The sequence below is a fragment of the Stenella coeruleoalba genome (genome assembly GCF_951394435.1).
Source record: "Stenella coeruleoalba genome assembly, chromosome: 8".
Taxonomy (NCBI): Eukaryota; Metazoa; Chordata; class Mammalia; order Artiodactyla; family Delphinidae; genus Stenella; species Stenella coeruleoalba.
This window is the reverse complement of record NC_137154.1, coordinates 98,040,236-98,062,166: the sequence shown is the minus strand read 5'-3', so window position 1 is coordinate 98,062,166 and position 21,931 is coordinate 98,040,236. Positions and strand designations below refer to the sequence as shown.

General features: G+C 49.2%; 1 protein-coding gene across 1 annotated transcript in view; it reads right to left on the bottom strand.

Annotated features, from left to right (window-relative positions):
• The window catches only part of UBASH3B (ubiquitin associated and SH3 domain containing B), a gene marked incomplete at both ends in the record, with an annotated part of 136,004 nt that extends 119,166 nt beyond the window's left edge, over positions 1 to 16,838 (bottom strand). Inside the window, one exon of the mRNA XM_079929607.1 lies at positions 16,678 to 16,838. Within this exon, the coding sequence (XP_079785733.1) occupies positions 16,678 to 16,838 (161 nt within the window). The remainder of the gene's footprint in view (positions 1 to 16,677) is intronic.
• Between the last annotated feature and the right edge of the window lie 5,093 nt (positions 16,839 to 21,931).

Sequence of the window (21,931 nt, the reverse complement as noted above, 5' to 3'; positions counted from 1 at the left end):
AGCCTCCACATCTTTCTGAGCCCGCTGCCTAGCAAATAGCAACCTTCTTTCTTTACTCAACATCCCCCAAGAGTCATTCTGTTCAAAAGCCTTCATGGATTACACACGATACAGGCCATCTTGCTAAAGTGGCTTGACTGGTGCCCAGCCGCTCTTCCTCTGTCCCATGTCCCCACTCGAGCGGCCAGCAGGGCGCGTAGCTGCAGCCCTAATGAGACAACCACACCTGCCGCCTTTCTGCCAAGGCTTGATGGATGAAGTGACATCCAGAGATCTACAGCACCCGAAGCAGCCAGACAGCAAAGGGGTACAGCTGTCTGTTCAGCCATCTGGTTGGGAGCCTGGGATCTCACATTTAGAGGGAGATAAGAACTTCAAACTCTCCCCTCAATCCTGACGCACAGCGTTGCCACAGGTCTGCGTGAGGTCTGAGGTTCCTCCGAGGCTCCTCGTGACGGATCAGTTGATTTTCCAGGCCTACCTACAAGCTGACTCCCACGGGGCCCCCTGCCATCCTCCCCACGCTGCTGGTAGGGGAGGGAAGCCCCTCCCCAGAGCCTTACCCAATGGAATGAACCTAGACACAGGTCGTAAAGATGTTCGGAGTGAACTTCCCCTTGGGACTTCCCTGGTGGTGCAGTGGTTAGGAATCCACCTGCCATTGCAGGGGACACAAGTTCGAGCCCTGGTCTGGGAAGATCCCCCATGCCACGTAGCAACTAAGCCCGTGTGCCACAACTACAGAGCCTGCGCTCTAGAGCCCGTGAGCCACAACTACTGAGCCTACGTGCCACAACTACTGAAGCCCACCTGCCTAGAGCTCATACTCCGCAACAAGAGAAGCCACTGCAACGAGAAGCCCGTGCACCACAACAAAGAGTAGCCCCCACTCACCGCAACTAGAGAAAACCCGTGCGCAGCAACAAAGACCCAATGCAGCCTAAAATAAATAAATTAAAATTAATTAATTAAAAAAAGATTTAGACCACCTTATTGACTTATACCTGGAGTCTCCTCGTGTGCCACACACAACAGTGTGACTCCAGAGCTGCTGATCTTAACCACCGTAGCTACCATTTACTGTGCACTCTTTTCTATGTATTATCTCATTTAATCATTATAACAATCCCTTGAGGCAGATCTCATTATCCTCATTTAACAGATGAGAAAACTGAGGCTTAGAAGGGTTCAGTAACTTGCTCCAAGTGCGGTAGGAATTTGAACACATGTTGCTTTGACCACTGTGCACTCTACCCGAGGAGCCCTCATCGGGGCCACAGGAATAGGAGCTTCCTGCTTCTACTGTGGAGGCTCAATCTGCAGCAGCCGGTGGAGGCTGGGGGAGGTGGTCGGCAGGGAGTCTACTAACTCCTGGGAACAATCCTGTCTTCTCATAGTGTGGAGCCGAAATGAGTACTATGTACACACACACACACACACACCCACACACACACACACACACACACACGCTTTCAGAAAGGACGATAACATCATTGCAACTCCAGATCACACTTCTACACAGCCAACCACATTGCTGTTACTTGGGGCCCAATAACAGACCAAACCAACGGGCAAGGCGGGCGGCCCTTGTGACCCCAGTTCTGTGTAATCTAGGGACATCACATTGTTTCCTTGGACCTCAAGTTTCCTTCTGCAATTCATCAAACTTTACTAAACACCAGCTATGTGCCAATACTGTGGGTGCTGGGCTTCCCTGGTGGCGCAGTGGTTGGGAGTCCGCCTGCTGATGCAGGGGACACAGGTTCGTGCCCCAGTCCGGGAAGATCCCACATGCCACGGAGCGGCTGGGCCCGTGAGCCATGGCCGCTGAGCCTGCGCGTCTGGAGCCTGTGCTCCGCAACGGGAGAGGCCAAACCAGTGAGAGGCCCACTTCCCGCAAAAAAAAAAAAAAAAAAACTCACACCGAGTCAGACTGCCCGGAGTCTTCATCTTTGGGTCTACCACTTACTAGTTGCGTGATCCTGGGCAACTTAAAAAAAAAAAACCTCTGTGCCTCAGTTTTCTCATCTGTAAAATTGGGATCATAATAGTTCCCATCTCATAGGGCTGTTATGAGGAATAAACAAAATAATCCACAGGTAATGTGTTTAAAATGTTGTCTGTACACAGTAGGCACTCAGCAAAAGTTAGCTATGGATATTTGGTGCTTGGGTTGGGAATGGTGAAGGTGATGAGACAACAAATGAGTGAACAATCAGAAATGCAGTTGAGAAGAGCCTAGCAGACCTCTCTTCTGTGAGAAATATCGTGAACTAAGGAGACAGGCCAAGTGCTTACACATGCACATGCCACGGTAGAGAGAAGAATGGCCCCCAAAGATGCCCATGTCCTAATCCCCAGAACTTATGAATGGCAAAAAGGACTTCAGAGATGTGATTATGCCAAGGATCTTGAGTGGGAGAGATGTAGTCATAAGGGTCTTGGTAAGGGAAAGAGGGCGGGAGGAGAAGCAGTCGGATGGGAGATGTGATGACTGAAGCAGGAGTTGGAGTGATGCATTTGGAAGACGGAGGAAGGGGCCACCAGCCAAGGAATGCGGGAGGATTCGGGAAGCTGGAGACGTCAGGGGAACAGGTTCTCTCCTAGAGCCTCCAGAAAGAACCCATCTCTATGGACATCTTGATTTTAGCCCATACTGCCCATTTTGGACTTCTGATCTCCAAACTTTCAGAGAATCAATTTGTGTTGTTTTAAGCCACTGAACTTGTTAAAGCAGCAATGGGAAACTACTATGCATGCCTCTGGTCACATGTGCTGTATTTCACAAAAGCCACTTTCTAAGTCCTTATGACTCAAGTCCCTACTTCCCAAAAAAGGTGAAGTGAAAACTTAAGCTTCCAGAAGGAAGCATTCACTTTGACGGAACGGGCCTCTCCAAGGGCTCCTTGTGTTCCCCACGGTGACAGAATAAGCTTCTCTGGAAGAACGGAGCTTGGTTAGGGAAGGTTAGAACAACCTGCCGAAAGTCACACAAAACCAACAGGTCACAGACTTTCTGGAAAAGCCTCAAAGTACCAGAACCCAATCACTGATGACAAATAGTAGTATCACTTTACATGTGCCTGACTTTTTGTGGGTTTTATTACATTTATATACATTGCCTTGTTTTGATTCATCCAACCTATAAAAACCTGTTCAAAAACTACACCCGCAGAAAGTGACAGATCCAGAATTTGAACCAGGTCTTTTGTCTCTAAAACCAAGTTTCTTTTCCCCCTAAGAAGAATACCCCCCAGGGGTGGGTCACTGAGACAACTATGGATCCCCTCCAACAACTACTCTACTCTTGGTGTGATACTTCCTCACCGCCCCCCCAACCACGTCTCAGAAGTAACCATTCCAACGGGCCTATCCACAAATTACCTTCATCTTCTATGGGTTGCGATGCAAACAATGGCAGGCAGAAGGAGGGAAGCAAAAAGGAAAGAAAAAAACCAAGACAATATAAGAAAGAGCTAATCCAGACAACAGACCAGTCCATTCTTCCAGAAAACAGAGCTGAAACTTTGTTAGAAATCTATTTCTTGGAGGCGGAGTCTGGACTCAGGGAAGGAGTCTGATATAGAAAAAGGGAATGTGGTTGGGACTGACAGCCAGGGGGCCTCAAACTCTGCTTCTGTCGCAGGCTAGTTGTTGGTCTTGAAAAAGTCACTTCACTTGCTCATCTCACTTGACATTCTGTAAAAAGTGGGAGTTGGACTAGATAAGCTCTACTAGCAATTTCCACTAAGACACTTCTGAGATTCTACCTCTGCAGGTTTTTTCCAAGTAGGAATACTCTGTTTCAGAAGAGGTACTTGAGTCATTTTCAACCTAGGGCCGGAACTTTTTTTGAGCTTCTTTACTCTGAAGCAAAACGTACCTGCTGTCACACATGACTCTCAAGGCAGGAACAAGTGATTGCTATCATGCAACTAAATACTAGGAACTGCCTAGGTTATGAATAATGACTAACATTTCTCGAGCACCTGTGTCTATCTACATCTTTCACAAAGGACATTGTTCTTCTTCACATCCTTTGGCAACTCATGAAGAATTGTCACTCACCAAAATCACCTAAATTTAAAACTATATATTCTGTGTTTGCATTTCAAGGTCTACCGACTCTTAGAAATTCAATCCCCGCAAACATACAACCTACCATGTAAAATACAACTTCCCTTTTGGGGGGGGTAAATGTACTTTCTCCACCCTTGATTCAGGTACACACCCCATGCCCCATTCAAGGTCTTCTGCTTGTTTCCTCCTCCATCTTCTTTCCTCTATCTTTTCCTTCCAAATCACCCATCATCCACTCAGATTCCACACCTCCCCACTCCAGGTTGTTAGTGAGTACAGACAGACCCAAGTGTGCAGAACAACTTGCAAGGACTTGGAAGACTGGAGAAAACCTTCCCTCAGGGCCACAGAGGATGGTCCAGCCCCTGACCACCAGTCACCTCTTGAATCTATGTCTTATAGACAGAGCATAGATCCCCGACATTCCTTGAGATGAGCTATTCCTGATGGAGGTGGTGGTAGTGGCAGGGGCTTACCAGAGAGAGGAAATGATAGGAAATGAGCTTAGCACATGGCACGCTGCGATTTCAGCTTCCTGAGATATAAAAGAGGAGGAACTGAGATGGTCTCTCAATGCGTTTTTGGTTTTGTTTTTTTGCGGTACGCGGGCCTCTCACTGTTGTGGCCTCTCCCGCTGCGGAGCACAGGCTCCGGACACGCAGGCTCAGCGGCCATGGCTCACGGGCCCAGCCGCTCCGTGGCATGTGGGGTCTTCCCGGACCGGGGCACGAACCTGTGTCCCCTGCATCGGCAGGCGGACTCTCAACCACTGCACCACCAAGGAAGCCCCCTCAATGCTTTTTATCCACAGCACTTAATGCATTGACTGGCACACAGCAAGGATGGGGAAAGATTTGCTGAATAAAAAAATGAATGAAGGGTCACACCAGCAAGGATAATCAGGGGACCTCAGCCTGGTTTCCAATGAGAACAAGTTCAGGTGTGATATGGATGGGGCTGGGGGTTGGTAGTGAGGTAGGGATGGAAGGGGGAAGGTGAAATTTCCAAGTGGAACTTAGCGCTGGGGGAATTCTAAAGAGCAGGTGTTTCTTACATCAGATTCCTGATCATCTGTCTATTCAGTCAGATCTGTCAGCAGTCTCAGTTTCAGAGAGCAGATTTCAGAGAGCTGGCAGTTTCAGAGAGCTGGCAAGGAGCTAGGCAGGATCTCAGGGTCCTGGTCCTCTGGAGTCTGGGGAAGCTGAAGGGAACTACCAGAAACCCTAAAGAGAAGCTTTGGAATCATCCTCTGAGAACATCCCATTCACAGCCAACTACAGTCACCTCCAACGATTTTACTCACTTTGGAAACGCAAAGGGAAAGAAACATTTTGTTGACCTGCATCTTTGATGTGAAATTCTCTTCTTCCCTGTCTTCTTCTAGGACATCTCTCATTTTGTTTTTTCCTCTCTCTCAAACCATTTATCTTAGCCTCCTTCACCTGTTCTTTTTCCTCTACCCACCAGCTGGTTCCCCAGAATTCTACCCTTCGGAGTTGGCTTCTTTCCTTTTCTTTACACTCTGCCTGGTTTGTGACACCTACTCCCAAGCCTTCTACTACCATAAATACCCAAATTGGTATTTCTAGCCCTAACCACTCTGAGCTCCAGAGCCCCATTTGCAACCGCATCTGTACCTTTGTGTCTATAGCACCTAAAACATGTCTCAATCCAGATTCGTTGCCTCACCCTCTAAATCACCCTATCTTCGTATGTCCTATCTCAGTTCATAATGTCTCCACCATTCTAGTTTCCCAAGCTGGAAATCCTGGGCTACCTTTATGGTCCCCTACCCTTCACACCCCACAGATTATAAATCCTGTCAATTCAATTTCCAAAACCTCTCTAGTATCTGGCTCTCGGGTATTTTAACCCAAGCCCGATTTATCTTTCATCAGGACTATTACAACCACCTTCTAACTGGCTTCCAGGCCTAGTTTTTCTCTGCTCCATTCCCCTTTATACTGACTTCTCTGCCTTATAATGTTATTTCCCATAACCTCTAGGAAACAGTCTGGCCCTAATTTCCACACTCTCATCTCTCACTGCGCCTTTTCTGTCTCCTTCCCACCAGTCTCCAGCCCCCCTGTGCCTTAGGATCTGAATTTCATGCTGTTCTCTCTGACTTAGAATGCTCTTCCCTCTTCTACACCTAGAGAATCTTTATTCATTCTTTAAGTTCTGCCTTAATTGTCACCTCCTCTGCTTTCCTCAACCTTCTTAAGTTACAGTAATTGTTTTCTTGGTGGTCCCACAGAGCTTTTTTTCAAACCTCTACTATGGCACTAATTCCATTATTAAATCATGTTTATGGTTTATATGCCTTTCTCTCTTGAGGAAGGCTGAGCTCCTGGAGAAGAAAGACAATTTTCTTTGCATCCCGAACACGTTCCTGGCCTATAGTAGGCAACTCAGTAAATGCCCACTGGAAGAATGAATAAAATAATGTCAGATCTAAAGTTAGGCCCAACTATGGGCCAACTGTTTCCTTTGGTAGACAAAATATTTCCTTTTCTTTCTAAGCTAGATAGCATCAAGTTACTCATTTAGTTGGGGGGAGGGGTGGTGGTGAGATGATTCAAGAAACCCAAATTGAAATTAAAATCTGCCTCCATCTTCATTTGCAGTGTGATATTAAATCATTTGAACTGTCTACTGGTCTCCCTACCTCTCAAACTGTAGAAGAGTATCGCGCCCTTCTTATTTGCCCTTTAAATTTAATTCAGGGCCCCTCTGTCTGGTTATATCACCTCCTCCTCTTCACACTTAGATATTGCATCTATCTCTTGCATCACACTTAATCATAACATGACATTTAGTCATAACTTTCTATCTTCCACACTAGATTGTCAGTCCCCTGAGGGCAAGGATTACATCTAATTACCTTTGTACTCCCAACTCCTCTTATAATAGGTCATAATAGTTGCCCATAAGTACGCCGGGAAATGTCTGTATGTTTTTCTGAAAAAATGGCATTACCCAGGGAAATTTTCATGGAGATAAAACATATACAATTTTTTTTTCTGGTCTTGTTTCTCAAAGATTTCAATTGTCAAGATGCGTTATAAGAGGCCCCAAAGAGATAGGTAACTGTGCAGAACTGGCTGAAGACCTTGGACAAAGCACTTCATAGGTGATGGAGGGAAGAGCCTCTCTACCTTGCTTACTTCACAAAGTGAAGCTTGAGGGAGAAGAGATGGAAGAGAGAGGATAATAGAGAGAAAGGGAGCGGGGAGGGGAAGGAGAAGAAAGCAAAGAGAAGGGAGGCCAGCTGTACTGTGGTCGAACTAGTTCTCCAGGGCGGGTAAAATCTGATGAGGCAAAAAGAGGAGAAAGGAAAGGCATGCAGGCAATTCAAGGACAGGTTGATTAAGAAAGGAGACAGCAGATGCTGCGGTTTCGGAAATCCAGCAACCCTGTGTGGTTCTACGTGTGGTCGCCTGTGTTTAAAGAGACTGTACACAAAAGCAGCCATTCAAGGCAGGTTTCTTTCCTTCTCTCTCCCTGCTTCCTGCCCAAGATAAGAGAATAAACAGAGAGCCAATGCGCACAGTAAATATTTCTGAATGGGGCACCGTCAACACGGAAGTAGGATTCTAAACAATCGTGCTACCTGATTCATACAGAAGGTTTATCCCGCAAAACCTGAAAAGAAATCTGAAACCTTTGGCCGCCTCTGGCCATCTGTGCTGTCAGCTTCCTCTGGCGTGCTCCGGACTGCTGTGAGCTGCGATGGTGGTGTTTCTCTCAGCTTCCCACTGTGTGTGGCAATAGCTGGTCCTGGTGGAGTTCACTGCCACCGTTGCTTTATGTACAGGAATGTTTATTCTTCCACTGGGGCAACTGAACACAATGGGAGTTGTTACACAAACAGCTGGTGATTCTGTAGAAGGGGAGATGTCCCTTCAATTAAAAAGGTACCAAGGAGCAATTTCTCTCCCCCAGGGGCTGGGCTCAGGGCACTAACTTCCTTTCTCATTTAACCAGCATTGTGGTTGTATTTTGCAGCAAAGCACATCATACCAATTTGAAAATTATACTAATAATGCATACTCGTTAGACGACTCCCCACCGTTGTAATTGCCCTGTATTGTTCTTCTTTTCCATTCATTTATTCTTTAGAATATCAATAGTCCTGAAGAGTTTTTTAAAGGGAGAAGAATTTGACCATATAGCACTGGGGAAAGCAAAACAAAACAAAACCAGAGAAGCCAAACGTTCCGGAACAGAAAAGCACACGAGGCAGTGAAAACATCCTTGCGTTGAACAAAAACGCTGTCCATGTCACCCCCAAGTCACCAGAACTGGGATCGGAGAGGTGGTTGACGTCAACCCCTTTTACAGGTGGGAACACTGAGGCCCAGGGAAGGAAAAGGATGTATATGAGTCCAGACAGCCAACCAGTGAGAGCAGAGTGAAAGCCCAAGGCGGGGTTCTGAAAGAAAGGTACACGGAGTTTGCTTTCATCGTGCATTACCCCTGGGCCACCTGTGGGGTGAGGGCCAAACCTAGAGCCTGTCAACTATCTGTAGAGAATTATTCACCCAGGCCAAGAAGAGGCATACCGGCTCCTCAGAAAGTCACTGTGGAGGATGTGCAGCCAGCTAGAGCCAGTGGCTGACTTCAGAGTGCCAGGTGGCAGAACTTGACATTCATCTATTCCTGCACAGAATTTAATAGGGAGCTGTGCGCACAGTAGGAGCTCAGACAATTTCTGGATGTTCATCTGAGGTACTTCACCATAAGCCTCATCCTCTTACGCAGCAGGTGGCAAAAAGAACATGACAGCAAAGTCACCAGCAAAACGGGATGTTAGCCAGAGGACCAACAAGGACGGACATCACCTACATAGCCTGAGCTCTTGACAGAAGGTCCAGAGGACACAGGCTGCTGCTACATCTATCCCTCCATCTTCCAGGGAAGAGAAAATTCAGAGATTCTCCCATAAGTCTCTGGGAAAACCCCCAGTGGAACCTGGAGAACTTCCCAATGAAGAAGACAAGGGCTTTCAGCCCTGAGGGGGCCACAGCCATCTCATTCTCCCAACAGCAACTCTGTCCTGCCTGGGACCCTGCCCGTCACATGCAGGAGCTGTTCTTCAGTGCACTTTATTTTTTTCTCTCCAGGGCTGGCGTCTGATTCCATTTGAGATGAATCAGAAGACAACCATATGGTACCCCTTCAACTCTCCAGCCTGGCCATTTATTATCGTCAGCAGTTTGGATGGCCCTGCTCTGCTCCGGGGGCCCGCTTCCACTCGGCCGGCAACCCCGGGGCAGTTTGCGGGGACAAGATGCTGAGGAAGGAGGCTATCAGCCTCTACTCCACGGCCACAGCTCAGTGAGGAGCAGTGATATAAAAGTGGGGGACAAACGGGAACCCCGAGACAAAGGGAGTCACGTGGAATGAAATCACCGTTGGAGTAGCAGTCACGCCTCCCTCCTCACTGAGGGATTACGGGCGTTCCCCAACTGTTTTCTGCACCCTTCACCCTCACAAGGATCTACGGAGCTACATACTATTATTGTTGTGGACGAAGAATGTCACCTGCCATTTCAGTAAACAAAGGATGTCGCAACCATCAAGCCAGCAGCCACTGCGGCCATCCCCAACTGTGCACCCTGAGGGGACTCAGGATGGAGAAAAGCAGGATCCTGGCCCCAGACAGCTGAGGTGCCTTTCCAAGGAATGATTTCAGTGAGCCCAGACTCTTGGCATTTTCCCATACACAGAAGAGTGCTAAACCCGCTAACTTGAGATGTCTGGTTTTCTTTAATTAATAGTAATCGTTTGATGTTCTGACCACCTGGTTTTTACTGCAAAACTCCTATTACCCTGGGTCCTCCCTCACCTCTTGAGAGCCGTCCCCCAGAGCTATCTGAGAGGCTGCCTCTCGGGCTTGAGTCCTCAGCAATCCCCCGAACAAAACAAAATCCTCAACTTCTAGGTTGGGCATATTTTTCAGTCAGCATTATCAACAGTGTACAGACAGGTGAACTGAGGTTCAGGGCGTTCAGCAACGCGCCCAAGGTCACCAGCTGGGAAGAGGCAGAGCTGGGATTCAAACCCAGGCTGTGCCGACAGCTGCCACGGTGAGACGTCTGTGTATCAGGCAGAGGGTGACTGGGTCTCTTCAGTTTCTGCCTGCCCTAGAAGAGGGACACACCCTCACATACATGCACCCCAGATGCCCGCCCGGACGAGCGGGGCGCTGAGCTCCGCCTCCACTGTCAGCAGGAGCAGAGCTGGTGGGAGACACAGGGTTCCCTCGGTTTGTTGCCTCTCTGAAAAGCAAAGCCCTTAGCGCTGAGCACTCTTGTCCACTCAGTGAAAAGCAGTTAGAGTTTGAGGCCGCCAAGGGCGGGGTAGTGACAAAAACCGCAGGATAGAGTCATGAGGCAGGATGCTCTTCACTCTCTGGGGCACTGAATTTGAACCTGTTTTCTCATGAAATTATCAATGTCTGAAACTTAACAGTGATTAGGTACATGAATCCGCTTTGTCATCTCTAAAGTGATCTAAAAATCTAAGGTAGTATTAGGGCATAACAGGAAATTTTCACAGACGCTGTGTGCAAGGGGTTATCATTACCTTATTAGCCCATCCAAACACATTAAGGTCTACTCAGCAATAAAAGGAGACAAACTACTGCTACATGCAACACGGATGAGTGTCATAAATATCAGGAGAGAAGCCAGGCAGGCACAGGAGTAGGCATTGTATGATTCCGCTCGTATGCAGATCGAGAAAATGTAAACTCATCGCCGGTGACACGAGGTGGGTCGCTGCTTGCCCAGGGATAGGGGTGGAGAAGGAATTGACTGCAAGGGGGCAAAAGGAAACTTACAGGAGCGAAGGACACGTGCTATCTTGCAGAGGTGATGCCACAGGTATATTTATTTGTCAAAACTCATCAATCTTGAAATAGGTTCAGCTTATTGTACATAAATTATACCTCAGGAAAGTGAAAAATGAATGTATGCCAAGGTCTTTCCTTTGGAGCCAGGTCCTCTGGGTAGCCTGGGAAGTTCACTGGACTTGCAGTTCTAGACCAATGCTGTCATGGCAACATGGCCTCACACCGGGCATGCCCTGGAAGTCCTCTGAGACTTAAGTCACCTAATCTTTAAAACGAGGCTTTTCTCAGGGCTTCCCAGGACTTTTTCAGGTCCAGTGGTTAAGAATCCACCTCCAATGCAGGGGACATGGGTTGGATCCCTGGTTGGGGAACCAAGATCCCACATGCCACAGAGCAACTAAGCCCGCATGTCACAACTACTGAGCTCGTGCACCTCAACTACAGAGCCCGCGTGCCGCAACTAAGACCCGACACAGCCAAAAATAAATTAAATAAATAAATATTTTAAAAATAAATAAATAAAGCGAGGCTTTTCTCAAGATCAAGGGGGATATTTAGGGCACGTGAGAGCAACCTCACCCACAAAATCACACACACGTGTAAGGGGGGAGTGCTGTGTGGGTGAACGGCCATGACAGGTGGAGTAGAGACTTGCTTGCCCCATCCACCTCTAAGATCCCTTCACTCCACGTGGGCTTTGGTTGGTCTCCTCTTTCTGCCCAAGGCCCCTGGGAACGCAGCTGCAGCACCCACCCAGAATCAGCCACGATTCGGAGATGCTGAGCTGACCAGGTACTCTCAGGGGATCCAATGTCCACCAGCAGGTAAGCTGGAGAAACCGGATGCTTGAATTCACGGGCTCTGCAAGATGCCTCCCAGTTCCTTGTGTTGCCAGCTCCGAGCTGCTTTTATCTTTGGGCAGTGATGCATAGCTAATGCTGACTGTCCAAAGCAAAGTCAAAGGCACTTAGTCCAGCTCCTTCCTTCCGCCACTGTCCTGCTCTTTCGCTGGGCATTGTTCAGATATCAACAACCTAACAGCACATGTAAATCCTTGCTGGAGATTTACCACCACGATCTCACCTCCTTCCTTTTCTTTTCATCCAACACCATAATACCGTAATCCTATCTACCTTGGGTCCAGATTATATTTTTAACTTAGTTCTAAGTCCCTTCCTGCCCCTCAGCTCATTCGGTCTTCACAAAGCCTCGTGAGTTACACAGCACAGAAGCTGAACAGGATATTGAGGAAAGGGGTTCAGCAGAAGACCTAAATGCTTCAAGTGTCGGTCAGAAGCTGGGCTGGGAATCAGGGCATCAGACCCCGGCCAGAGGGTCCTTTTGTAAAATTCTACTTCTCAATCATTAGAGAACATTCGAGAGTCATGCGCTGTAGACAAAGTATTAGCCATAGGCAGTCTCGAACGAATGGAACCAAAACAAAAGGCCAGAGTTGTGTCAGTGGGGCCTCATCAAATTCAGTTGCTGGGTGGCTGCTCTCAGAGTTCCAGTGGCAGAGAAGCCTCCGCTGCCCCCCAAAACCACAGAGGCAAGTAAGAAAAGCCAGTAGGGAACACAAAGCAACACGCCAAGGGGGTAAGGTTGGGGGGGATAAATTGGGAGACTGGGATTGACATATACACGCTACTATATATAAACCGGATAACTAACAGAGGCCTGCCGTGTGGCACAGGGAACTCTGCTCGGTGCTCTGTGCTGGCCGCTGTGGGAGGGGAACCTGCAAGGGGGGGTGGACATATCAATACATGTATTATGGCTGATTCACTTTGCTGTACACCTCAGGCTGGCACAACGTGGTAAATCAACTGTACTCCAATAAAAATTAAAAAAAAAAAAGATACAAAAGACAACAACAAAAAAGGCAACACTCGGTCAGAATTCACCCTGCCTTCCTGGGTGATCCATTTGGGCCCTTCCTGGCCCCAGGCCTTTCCCAGCACACACACTCTTCCTTTTCCTTCCGACCTACCTCACTCCAGTCTTGACAAAGCTGGGCCTTTATTTTTAGAACTTGGGGGAAAAGGAAGAGCTAAGGGCATAGAAAGAAAAAGGAAGGGACAGGCCATTTTGGCCCCTTGAAAGCTTCCTTCCTGAGGCCTCCCTAACACCTCCCTGCCTTGTGCTTGCGTGTGTGCGTGCATGCACACACACACGCACACGCACACACACACGATATAAACGGCCAGTTCTCGAACCTTCTCCACATGGCTGCTGTTCTTCTACAGCAGCGTCTAAGTTGGACCAAAGGTCATACGGTTGGGTGGAAAAACCCTAGCACGGCTCCAGGGGCATAACGAGCTAGAGGAACATACCCGACTCCTCTCAGTAGCCGTCAAGCACTTAATAAGCATGCGCTAATTAATCCTGCTCCCCTCAGAGGGAGCCGGCCAGGCCCTGAGGGCTTGAGTGACTTATCCAAGGCCAGAGCACAGCACAGGCTGCATGGGACCTGGGCCTTGCTGGCATCGGTGCTCTCTACGGTCCACCCAGAGCCCAGTGGAAGGGCCCTTCTTGCTGCTGCACAAGATCAGACGCTGTTACACCCAGAAGGGAAACCAGAGCTGCCAGCCCTGGTTACCACCATTCCCTCCAAAGGGCTGTGTTCCAGACCTCGGTCTCATTCCTTCTTGAAACATCACAGCCTGGTCTTCCTGAATCCAGGAAACCATCACTGCTCTCTCCCACTTTCCATTTCATCACGCTCCTTCCTCCAGGCTTAAAGCCTAAGAAAGAGGCTTCTCAGAAGCGGAGCCCGGTGCCTTTGCTCTCTTTCTTCACAACTCTCCAGAATGAAGTTAAAAGTCTGCTCTCTGCACAGATGTAGAGCACAAACGTACCGACACCAAGGAGGGAAAGCAGCGGGTGTGTGTGTGTGTGTGTGTGTGTGTGTGTGATGAATTGGGAGATTGGGATTGACATGTATACACTGATGTGTATAAAATGGATGACTAATAAGAACCTGCTGTATAAAAAATAAATAAAATAAATTCAAAAAAAAAAGTCTGCTCTCTGGAATCTCAGATGGCCCTGGGGAGAAGTCCCTCTTCTTACTGACCTGATTAAGTTATTAAGAGGAAGGCTAACCACATCAGCCTCTCTTGGCTGAAGTAGAAGAGATGCCAGCCCAGGTAGGGAGTAGACTAGATCAGATGACCGCCAAGGGCTCTGACGCTCCAAGACAGAGAATTTGAGAAGACAGAAGAGCAAGCCTACCCCCTCCCCAGGATGTTTCCTCATGACCCACTCTGTCACGTTTCCAGTAGAGAGGCAGTGCTAGTAATAATAGTAGCTGTGATAGGCTGAAAGGGGCTCCTCCCAAAATATTCATGCCCTAATTCCTGGAACCTGTGAAAAGAGGGTTTTGTGAATGAGATTAAGTTAAAGACCTTGAGATGGGGAGATTATCCTGAATTATCTGGGGAGGCCCTAAATGCAATCACAGTGTCTTCATAGGAAAGAGGCAGAGGGAGATTTGACACAGAAAGAAAAGAAGGCAAGGCAACCACAGAAGCAGAGATTGGAGGGATGCTGCCACAAGCCAAAGAATGCCAGCAGACGCCAGGAGCTGGAAGAGGCAAGGAATAGATTCTCCCTTAGAACCTCCGGAGGGGGCAAAGCCCTGCCAACACCTTGATTTCAGCCCAGGTATGCTGATTTAGGGCTTCTGGCCTTCAGAACTGTGAGAGAATAAATTTCTGTGTTTTTAAACAACCCGGAATGGGGTAATTTGTTAAAACAGAAACTAATACAGTAGCTAACACTTAAAGATCACCCACTGTGTGCCAGGCACTGCTCTAAGTGTTTTACCCACATTAACTCATTACATCCTGGTTCTGGATGTGAGGCCTGAGCTGAGCCGACACATGCCTGAGTTTGAATCCCAGGTTCACTGCTCACTGTTGTGACCCTGAGCAAGTTATGCAACCTCTCTAAACCTCTGTTCCCCAGTTCATAAAACGGGCATATAATTACCTTTCTCACTGGGCTGCTGGGAGGATAAAATGGATAATAAATGTGAAGTGCTTAGAACAGTACATAGTAAGTACTCACTAAATGCTAGTTATTATGAGATCTCAGGGATAGAACAAGCCAAAATGAAACCATCATCCTAATGTTTCAGCACGTAGCCAAGGCCTCTTGGACCCAGTGCAGGAAAGATGTCCTGTTAAAGCCACCTCAAAGAGCAAACACCACGGTCTGAAGAATTCAGTTAAGTATTTCTTCCCTTCATTAAGCAATTTAGGTCCTTAACGCTGGCCTCATTTTAGAAAAGGCGAATGCCAGGGGCTGTGCTAATTCTGCAGCCTTGCCCCACAGACTGCTGGCCCCTACCTGCCCCTTCTTAAGGACAGCTATGCACATCCATCATACGAAGGACCTGACTTGCAGCTTCCACACCTGGCACACCCCTGCAGAGCCCACCACATCTTCTCCCTGTAACTCTGGCGTCAGCAACTGGAAGTTAGTAGGAGGCAGAAATGTCAGTCCATTTTATGGCCTTCCAAGGCCACTCCGACCTGTCCCAGCAGGCTGGGTGGAATGATAAAATCAGGGATCAGCTTTGATCAAGAGATTACAGCCAAGTTACTAGTAAAGAATAAAGGTTTGCCCAGAGGCCAAGTAAGGGAGACCTAGCACTATCACCTGAAAAAAGGGAGAAGAAGACAAACTTTCCTCAAGTTGGCCCTTTCTGATAAAGTTTGCCCAGCTCCCTGTTCAGGTGATGTCATTCAAAGAAGCAGCGCCCTACAAGGATCCCAGGCCTTGTGTCCCAGCCTAAGAAATCTGCATGTGAGGAATTCACCGAGGGAGAAGGGCCTGGCCACCCGGCCTAGGCAGCGTTCCAGCCCCACGGCCTTGGGCGGCCAGCCTCCGAAGACTCCTGCTGCCGCTGCTGCCTGGTGCCGGCGACCAGGCCTCTTCCCAGCAAGCTGCTGGGGCAGCCACCTGCGCGCTCTCTGCCCTTCCCTACCCCGCCCTCCCGGAGGAAGAAGGATGAGGGAGGACTGCTCCTCTCCTCACTCTCAGGCACCCACAGATTCCTGCGCTGCCGTCACCGTTGACGAGAACCCAGGGCCCCTGGGGGAAGTGCTTCCCCTTCTCATTCCATCCTCCCCATCAATGAACACGAGGCAATCCCAACGCTCCCGCCCCTCCTACTCCGAGGGAGGCAGAACCCGAGAGCGACATCCGGAGCTGGAAGCCGCAGCAGTGGGAGGGCCGGCCTCCCTGCCCCGCCGTGCCTTGCCCTTTCCCAGCCATCAGAGGATCCCAAGCCAGCCCGGCGTTCCGGATCAAGAGGGTGCCCGAATCCTCGGTGGGGCCCCGCCTCCCCGGGGGCTCAGCGCTGGAGACCTCGGGGAGCCCGGGAGAGACTCGCTTAGCCCCACCCTCTGAGGCCGGGCGCGGGCCACCGTACCCGGGACTCGAACCCTGTGCCCTAGCCCTTAGGCATCCCGCACCCTTAGGCACGCCTCACCGTAGGCATCGCCAGCAAGCCCCCAGCCCAGCGCTCGGGCGCGGAGCCCTCCCCTGCACCCCCGCCAGGAGGAACCGAGTCCCGGGCCGCCCGCGCGCCCAGCCTACCCCCAACAGGTCGTGGGCAGCGGGGAACGCGCCGCCCGCCGGGCAGGCGCCAGGAGGCGAGCCGGAGCGAAGCCGAGGGCCGGTCGCTTGGGGCGGGAGGGGTCGCCCGGGCGGCGAGCCCGGCCACTTACGCGCGGGCTCTGGGGAACCCCATGGACAGGAGCACGTCCAGCGCCGATCCATGCTTGATGGTGCCGGGGCGCTGCTGGCGGTTCCTCCGCGGGGTGACTTTGCTGTACAGCTCCTCTCTCGCAGCCATGCCGAGCGGGCTGGGGTGGCCGTACTGAGCCATGCTCAGCGGCCAGCCATCGCCCGGGAAGGCGCCCAAGCCGGAGGGTCCCGGAGGGCGGAGGACTGGCCCGGAGCCGGGGCGGGGGCTCGGGGACCCGGTGCCGGGAGGGAGGCGGCGGCGGCGCTCGGAGCTTCCCCGGTGTCGAGACTGACGCTTCCTGGTGAGGCCACCGGAGCCAGAACGGCCCGCCGCAAGCGGCTTCTCCCCGACCGGCCGTCAGCCCCTCGGGGCCCGGGTGCCCCCTGCACGGCGCCCGCAGCAGCCCTCTCTCCTCCGCCCCTCTCCTTCTCCTCTCCCAGCAGTCCGGGAATTTGCACTGAGTAATTTTTGAATGGATCAAAAAGGAAAAGGAGCCTTGTGGGCCGGCCCTGCCTGGCCTGTACCCGGGCCCCGCCCCTCTCTTAAAGCGGCAGCGCAGCCCGCGGCTGCTCCCGCAAGCTGTGGAGTCCAGGTGCTCTGGGCGGAGGATTCGAACCAGCGAGGGCTGCCTGTGTACACTGGTTCCAGTTGGTTCCGGAGAGTCACTCCCAGCGCTCCAGCTTCTCCATGGCTGCCATCGAGGGACAGCTGGGCCTCAAGACACAAGATCAACCCATTTCAAGTTTCCTGTGGTTCTAGACGGGGTTTTGTTAATGGAAATTGGGCGAACTGATGGATGACATTAATGCACCAGAAGGCCAAGCCATGAGGCCCAGATAAAACGTTTTGATTCCCAAAGACCCTGCAAAACCCAGAGGATTGGGTTACGGCTCCTGGAGACCAAGTTCCCATCAGCTGGCTAAGGGCTACACTGAAGACCTTCTGTGTTCTCCGTGACCTCCGTGGCCTAGACGGTGACTTCAGGGCAAAGGGTGGAACCTGGGGCTCTCGGCCTAGGAGGGGAGAGGAAGGGAGGGAAAGGACAGGGCAGAAAGAAGAGGGAAGGGAAGATGCCAGGAAGAAGGAGGCGGAGAGGAAGGAAGTGGGAAGTGGAGGAGGGTGGAGGGAGCCGGAACAGAGAAAGAACACTTTCTAATTGTAAAAGGTGTGCAACGTGGAATGGGTTGATTTTCAACAGCAAATGAGTACCCCGTCAATAAAAGCATTCAAAGTAAAGACTGGAGCATCGCTGCTCAGCAGTGACGAATAAGTAAATTGCATCATAGTTTGGCTCAAATTACTCCCACCTCAAAGAAGGTGGAAGTCCTAGACATCCCTACTCCCCAGTGCCCCACACCATGAACTTGGCTTGGGGATGTTAAAGCTCTTCCATTCGGAGACAAACTTACGGTCCTCAGTCAGGGACAAGGACCCTGCCTGGTGTAATGCAAAAGGCAGAGAGTAAAGCCCGGCTGCTCTTTTTCAGGCAATAATAATAATTATAACACCACCTAACATTTATTGGGCTCTTGTATGTGTCAGTCATTGTGTTCAGGATAATAAATGAATTAACTCATTGAATTTTTATGACCCTATGGGGTGTGTATGATTATTATCCCAGTTTGCAGAAGAGAAAACTCAGCTTAGAGAGGTTGAGGAAGATTGTAGGGCTGGTAAGTCAGAGCCAGAGCTTTTGGTGCCTTGGATGAGTTGTTTCTGCTCTCTACAGCCCCGTGTCCTTATCTGTATGCATCATAGTAACTAACCTTACACACTCTGGGTTCTCCAAAAATGTCAGCTCCTCCCCTTGCCTGGAGCATGGGGGAGGGATGATGACCGGCTCCCAAGGAGCAACTTTTTGATGTTGCTTTATAAAGCATCCAAGGGTTTTACCAGGGGAAATGACACAGCTTAATTCTCTTAGCCCAGAATTTGTTTTCTAAAAAATATCCAGTGGTGTTTGGAAGTGGGGAGATAAGGACTACTGGGGCCTAAGTAACCATGTGCATAATTCTGTCTCCTGCTGTGTAGGGGATGAGGAAAAGTTCCTGGGTGGGGGCTTCTGCCGGAGCACAGCAAGTGCCCTGAAGCGATGCAGAGGGCTTCTCCTGGGCATGGAGCAAAGAGACAAACCATACCTAGTAGACTAGCCTCCCTGGGACGTGTTCGGTAAACGACGCTGGACCTTACCCGATATTCTGAATTTCTTCCAAATGCCTGGGCTGGGAGTCAAACGATCTGGAACCTAGTCAAGCGTTAATGTCTGTAGAAGCACTTTGTAAACCATGAGTACCACACAAATAACAACTGAAATTTACTGAGAACTGATGCTGTTCTTAGCGTCTTCCGCATATAACTCATTAGTCCCTTGACAAGACAATGACGTAGGTACCACCATATTACCATTGGCCATTTTACAAATGAAGATCTTGAAGGAGACAGAGATAAGCATCTTCTCCAAGATCACATGGCCAGTAAGTGGTTTGAACCCTTAAAATTTTTCCAAACAACCACTTACAGCCATTACTATGATGATGAAGAGATGCCATGTTATTAAAATAACATGGTCAAATAATAACCTTTTTGACTCCTCCTGTTATCGCACTGAATTGGGGTCCACTCACTCAAAGTGTAGCAAAGCCAGTTTACTGATGCCAGATTGTGGTGAAGGAAAGTAGAGTGTTTATTTCAGGGCACCAAGCAAGGAAGTGGGAGACAAGCCTCAGATCCATCCCAATTTGATCCCTGAGTTAGGGTTTTTTTGGTTTCTCTTTCTCTTTTTTCCACACGGCTTGTGGGATCTTAGTTCCTTGACCAGGGATTGAACCCGGGCCACAGCAGTGAAAGTGCTGAGTCCTAATCACTGGACCGCCAGTGAATTCCCTGGTGTTTTTTGGTTTTGTTTTTTTCTAAAGAAGAACAAAGAGGCTACGATTAATCCTCATCCTGTGATATTTCTGTGACATTTCTCGGAGTCAGGATGTCTCTGGTTTAGGATCCTCTGGCCACGTGGTCCATGGCTCGGGGGCCTGTTAGCTCCTCTTGCCCTGGAGAAACCTGAGTTTGTTCGTTAATGATGATATCTAATGATACAACAGCAATTTTATCAACAACAGCAATTTCAGTACGTTAACGATGTTATCGACCACAGCAATTTTAGTCATCTGACTCTGGTGGATTAGTGTTCAGTTCACACGGGATTGAAGTCAGAGGGGACAAGAAAGGAAAGTTTCGGATAGAGAGATTAGTCATAAACTTGGTAACGGAACTCAGTTTTACGGGGACTCAGTTTCACTCCTATCCCCCTTGACACAGAATTGCTGGATCTCTGTTTCTCTAGAAAAATTGAATTGTCTTTCTCCCTCCTCTAGGCAAACTGTGAGAGGAAATGATGGGTATAAAAATAGTTTTAGGTAGCCTGGAAAAAGCACTATGGAAAAACCAGACACCTTAGACTCAAACTGTTCAGTCTGAGGCACTTCTACAGGAATCCCATCCCGGCTTCCTCATCAGTCTTCAGCCCAGTGCCAGCACTCATTTTACTTAAGACTGCAGCTGTTTTGTTCTGCATGAGTAAGGTGCTGGCAACTAAGATGCATTGTGCTTTAATTGTACTGACTTTGAAAAGCTAGGGGAAGCTTTATAAAAGTCTATATTGTTATATGACAAAGAGAAGAGGAATGACTATTCATTGGACAGGGTATCTGACAGCAGTGGGGAGGAGAGAGGGGGCCTCACACAGTGAGGAAGCTGACACATCAGCGTCACGCTGCTCTCTCAGAAGGCAAGCAAGTTGTCATGTCCCCCTGCACCCACAGGTCATGTCCGAATCCACCCTGGACCACAGCCTCTTTTATTTCCTTTGGCAGCACCACTCGGCTTGTGGGATCTTAGTTCCCCGACCAGGGATTGAACCTAGGCCCTCAGCAGCAAAAGCGTGGAGTCCTAATAGGTGGACCAGGGAATTCCCCACAAACCTCCTTCTGTTCATGTGAGCACTGTTTAACTGCACGCCCGCTGCCCCAGCCACTTTCTTGGTGTGGCAGCCCTTCTGACAAGGCCATCGGGATGCCCAGGCGGGCCCAGTTAATTGCACTCATAATTTCTGAAAGTGTGTCCTGTGCCTTTCCCTTCTGCTTCTCTCTGTCCTCGAGAAAAGGTCAAGAGATCCCATTAAGCACAGGCACTAAAGTCTGCAGAATGTCTCCAGTCCCAAGGGTTGGGATATTGCTTTGTCAAAGGCACTTTTCAAACCACTGGGATGCCATTAGCCCCTAGACTTCCTGGGGATTTCTCATGGCCAGAAGGTTTTGAAACTATGCGATAAGGAAAGAAAGGAAGCGGCATGGGAAGGTTCCAGAGCGGGGAATTGGGACGCCTAGGTGTTGGCTGTGACTTAGATGTTCTCTCTCCTTCTCTAGGCTAAATGAGAGGGATAGAGAACTTACCTGCTTCCTCATCTGCCAAATGAGGGGGTGGCTTAAGCTGGGGACTCCTAGGACTTTGCCTGGGGACCCTTGGGGACTCTTGTGGGCAGGGGTTGGTGCTGTCAGCTGAAAGTTGGAGTGGGCAAAGCATGGCATCCTCTCTTCCTCTTGGGGATTTTATATAAGGTTTTCTATGGGAAGATGGTTTAGAAGATTAAAAAACATTTTGAAAAACACTGAACTAGATGATCTTTAACGCCTAGTTTTGTTCTGAGAGACCATAATTTAACAAGAGGGAAAGTAAAAGGGGAATGAAGTCCGATTGGTGAGTAGGGGCCAAGGTTGCTGGGAATGGAGGGACAGGTGAGGAGTGGGGTGGGGGGAGGGGAGAAGGGTCCACACAGGTCGAATGTTAGGGTAAAACAAACTTTAAAAAGTCCTATTGTTATGTCATATGATATCGCTTATGTGTGGAATCTAAAAAAATGATACACATGAACTTATTTACAAAACAGAAAGAGACATAGAAAACAGACTTCTGGTTACCAAAGAGGAAATGGGGTGGGGGGAGGGATGAATTGGGAGGTTGGGATTAACAGATACACACTACTATATATAAAATAGATAACCAACAAGGACCTACTGTAGAGCACAGGGAACTATAGTCAACATTTTGTAATAACCTATAAGGGAAAAGATTCTGAAAAAGAAGATATCTGTGTGTGTGTGTGTGTGTGTGTGTGTGTGTGTGTGTATGTGTATATATATAAATATAACTGAATCACTGTTCTGTACACCTGAAACTAA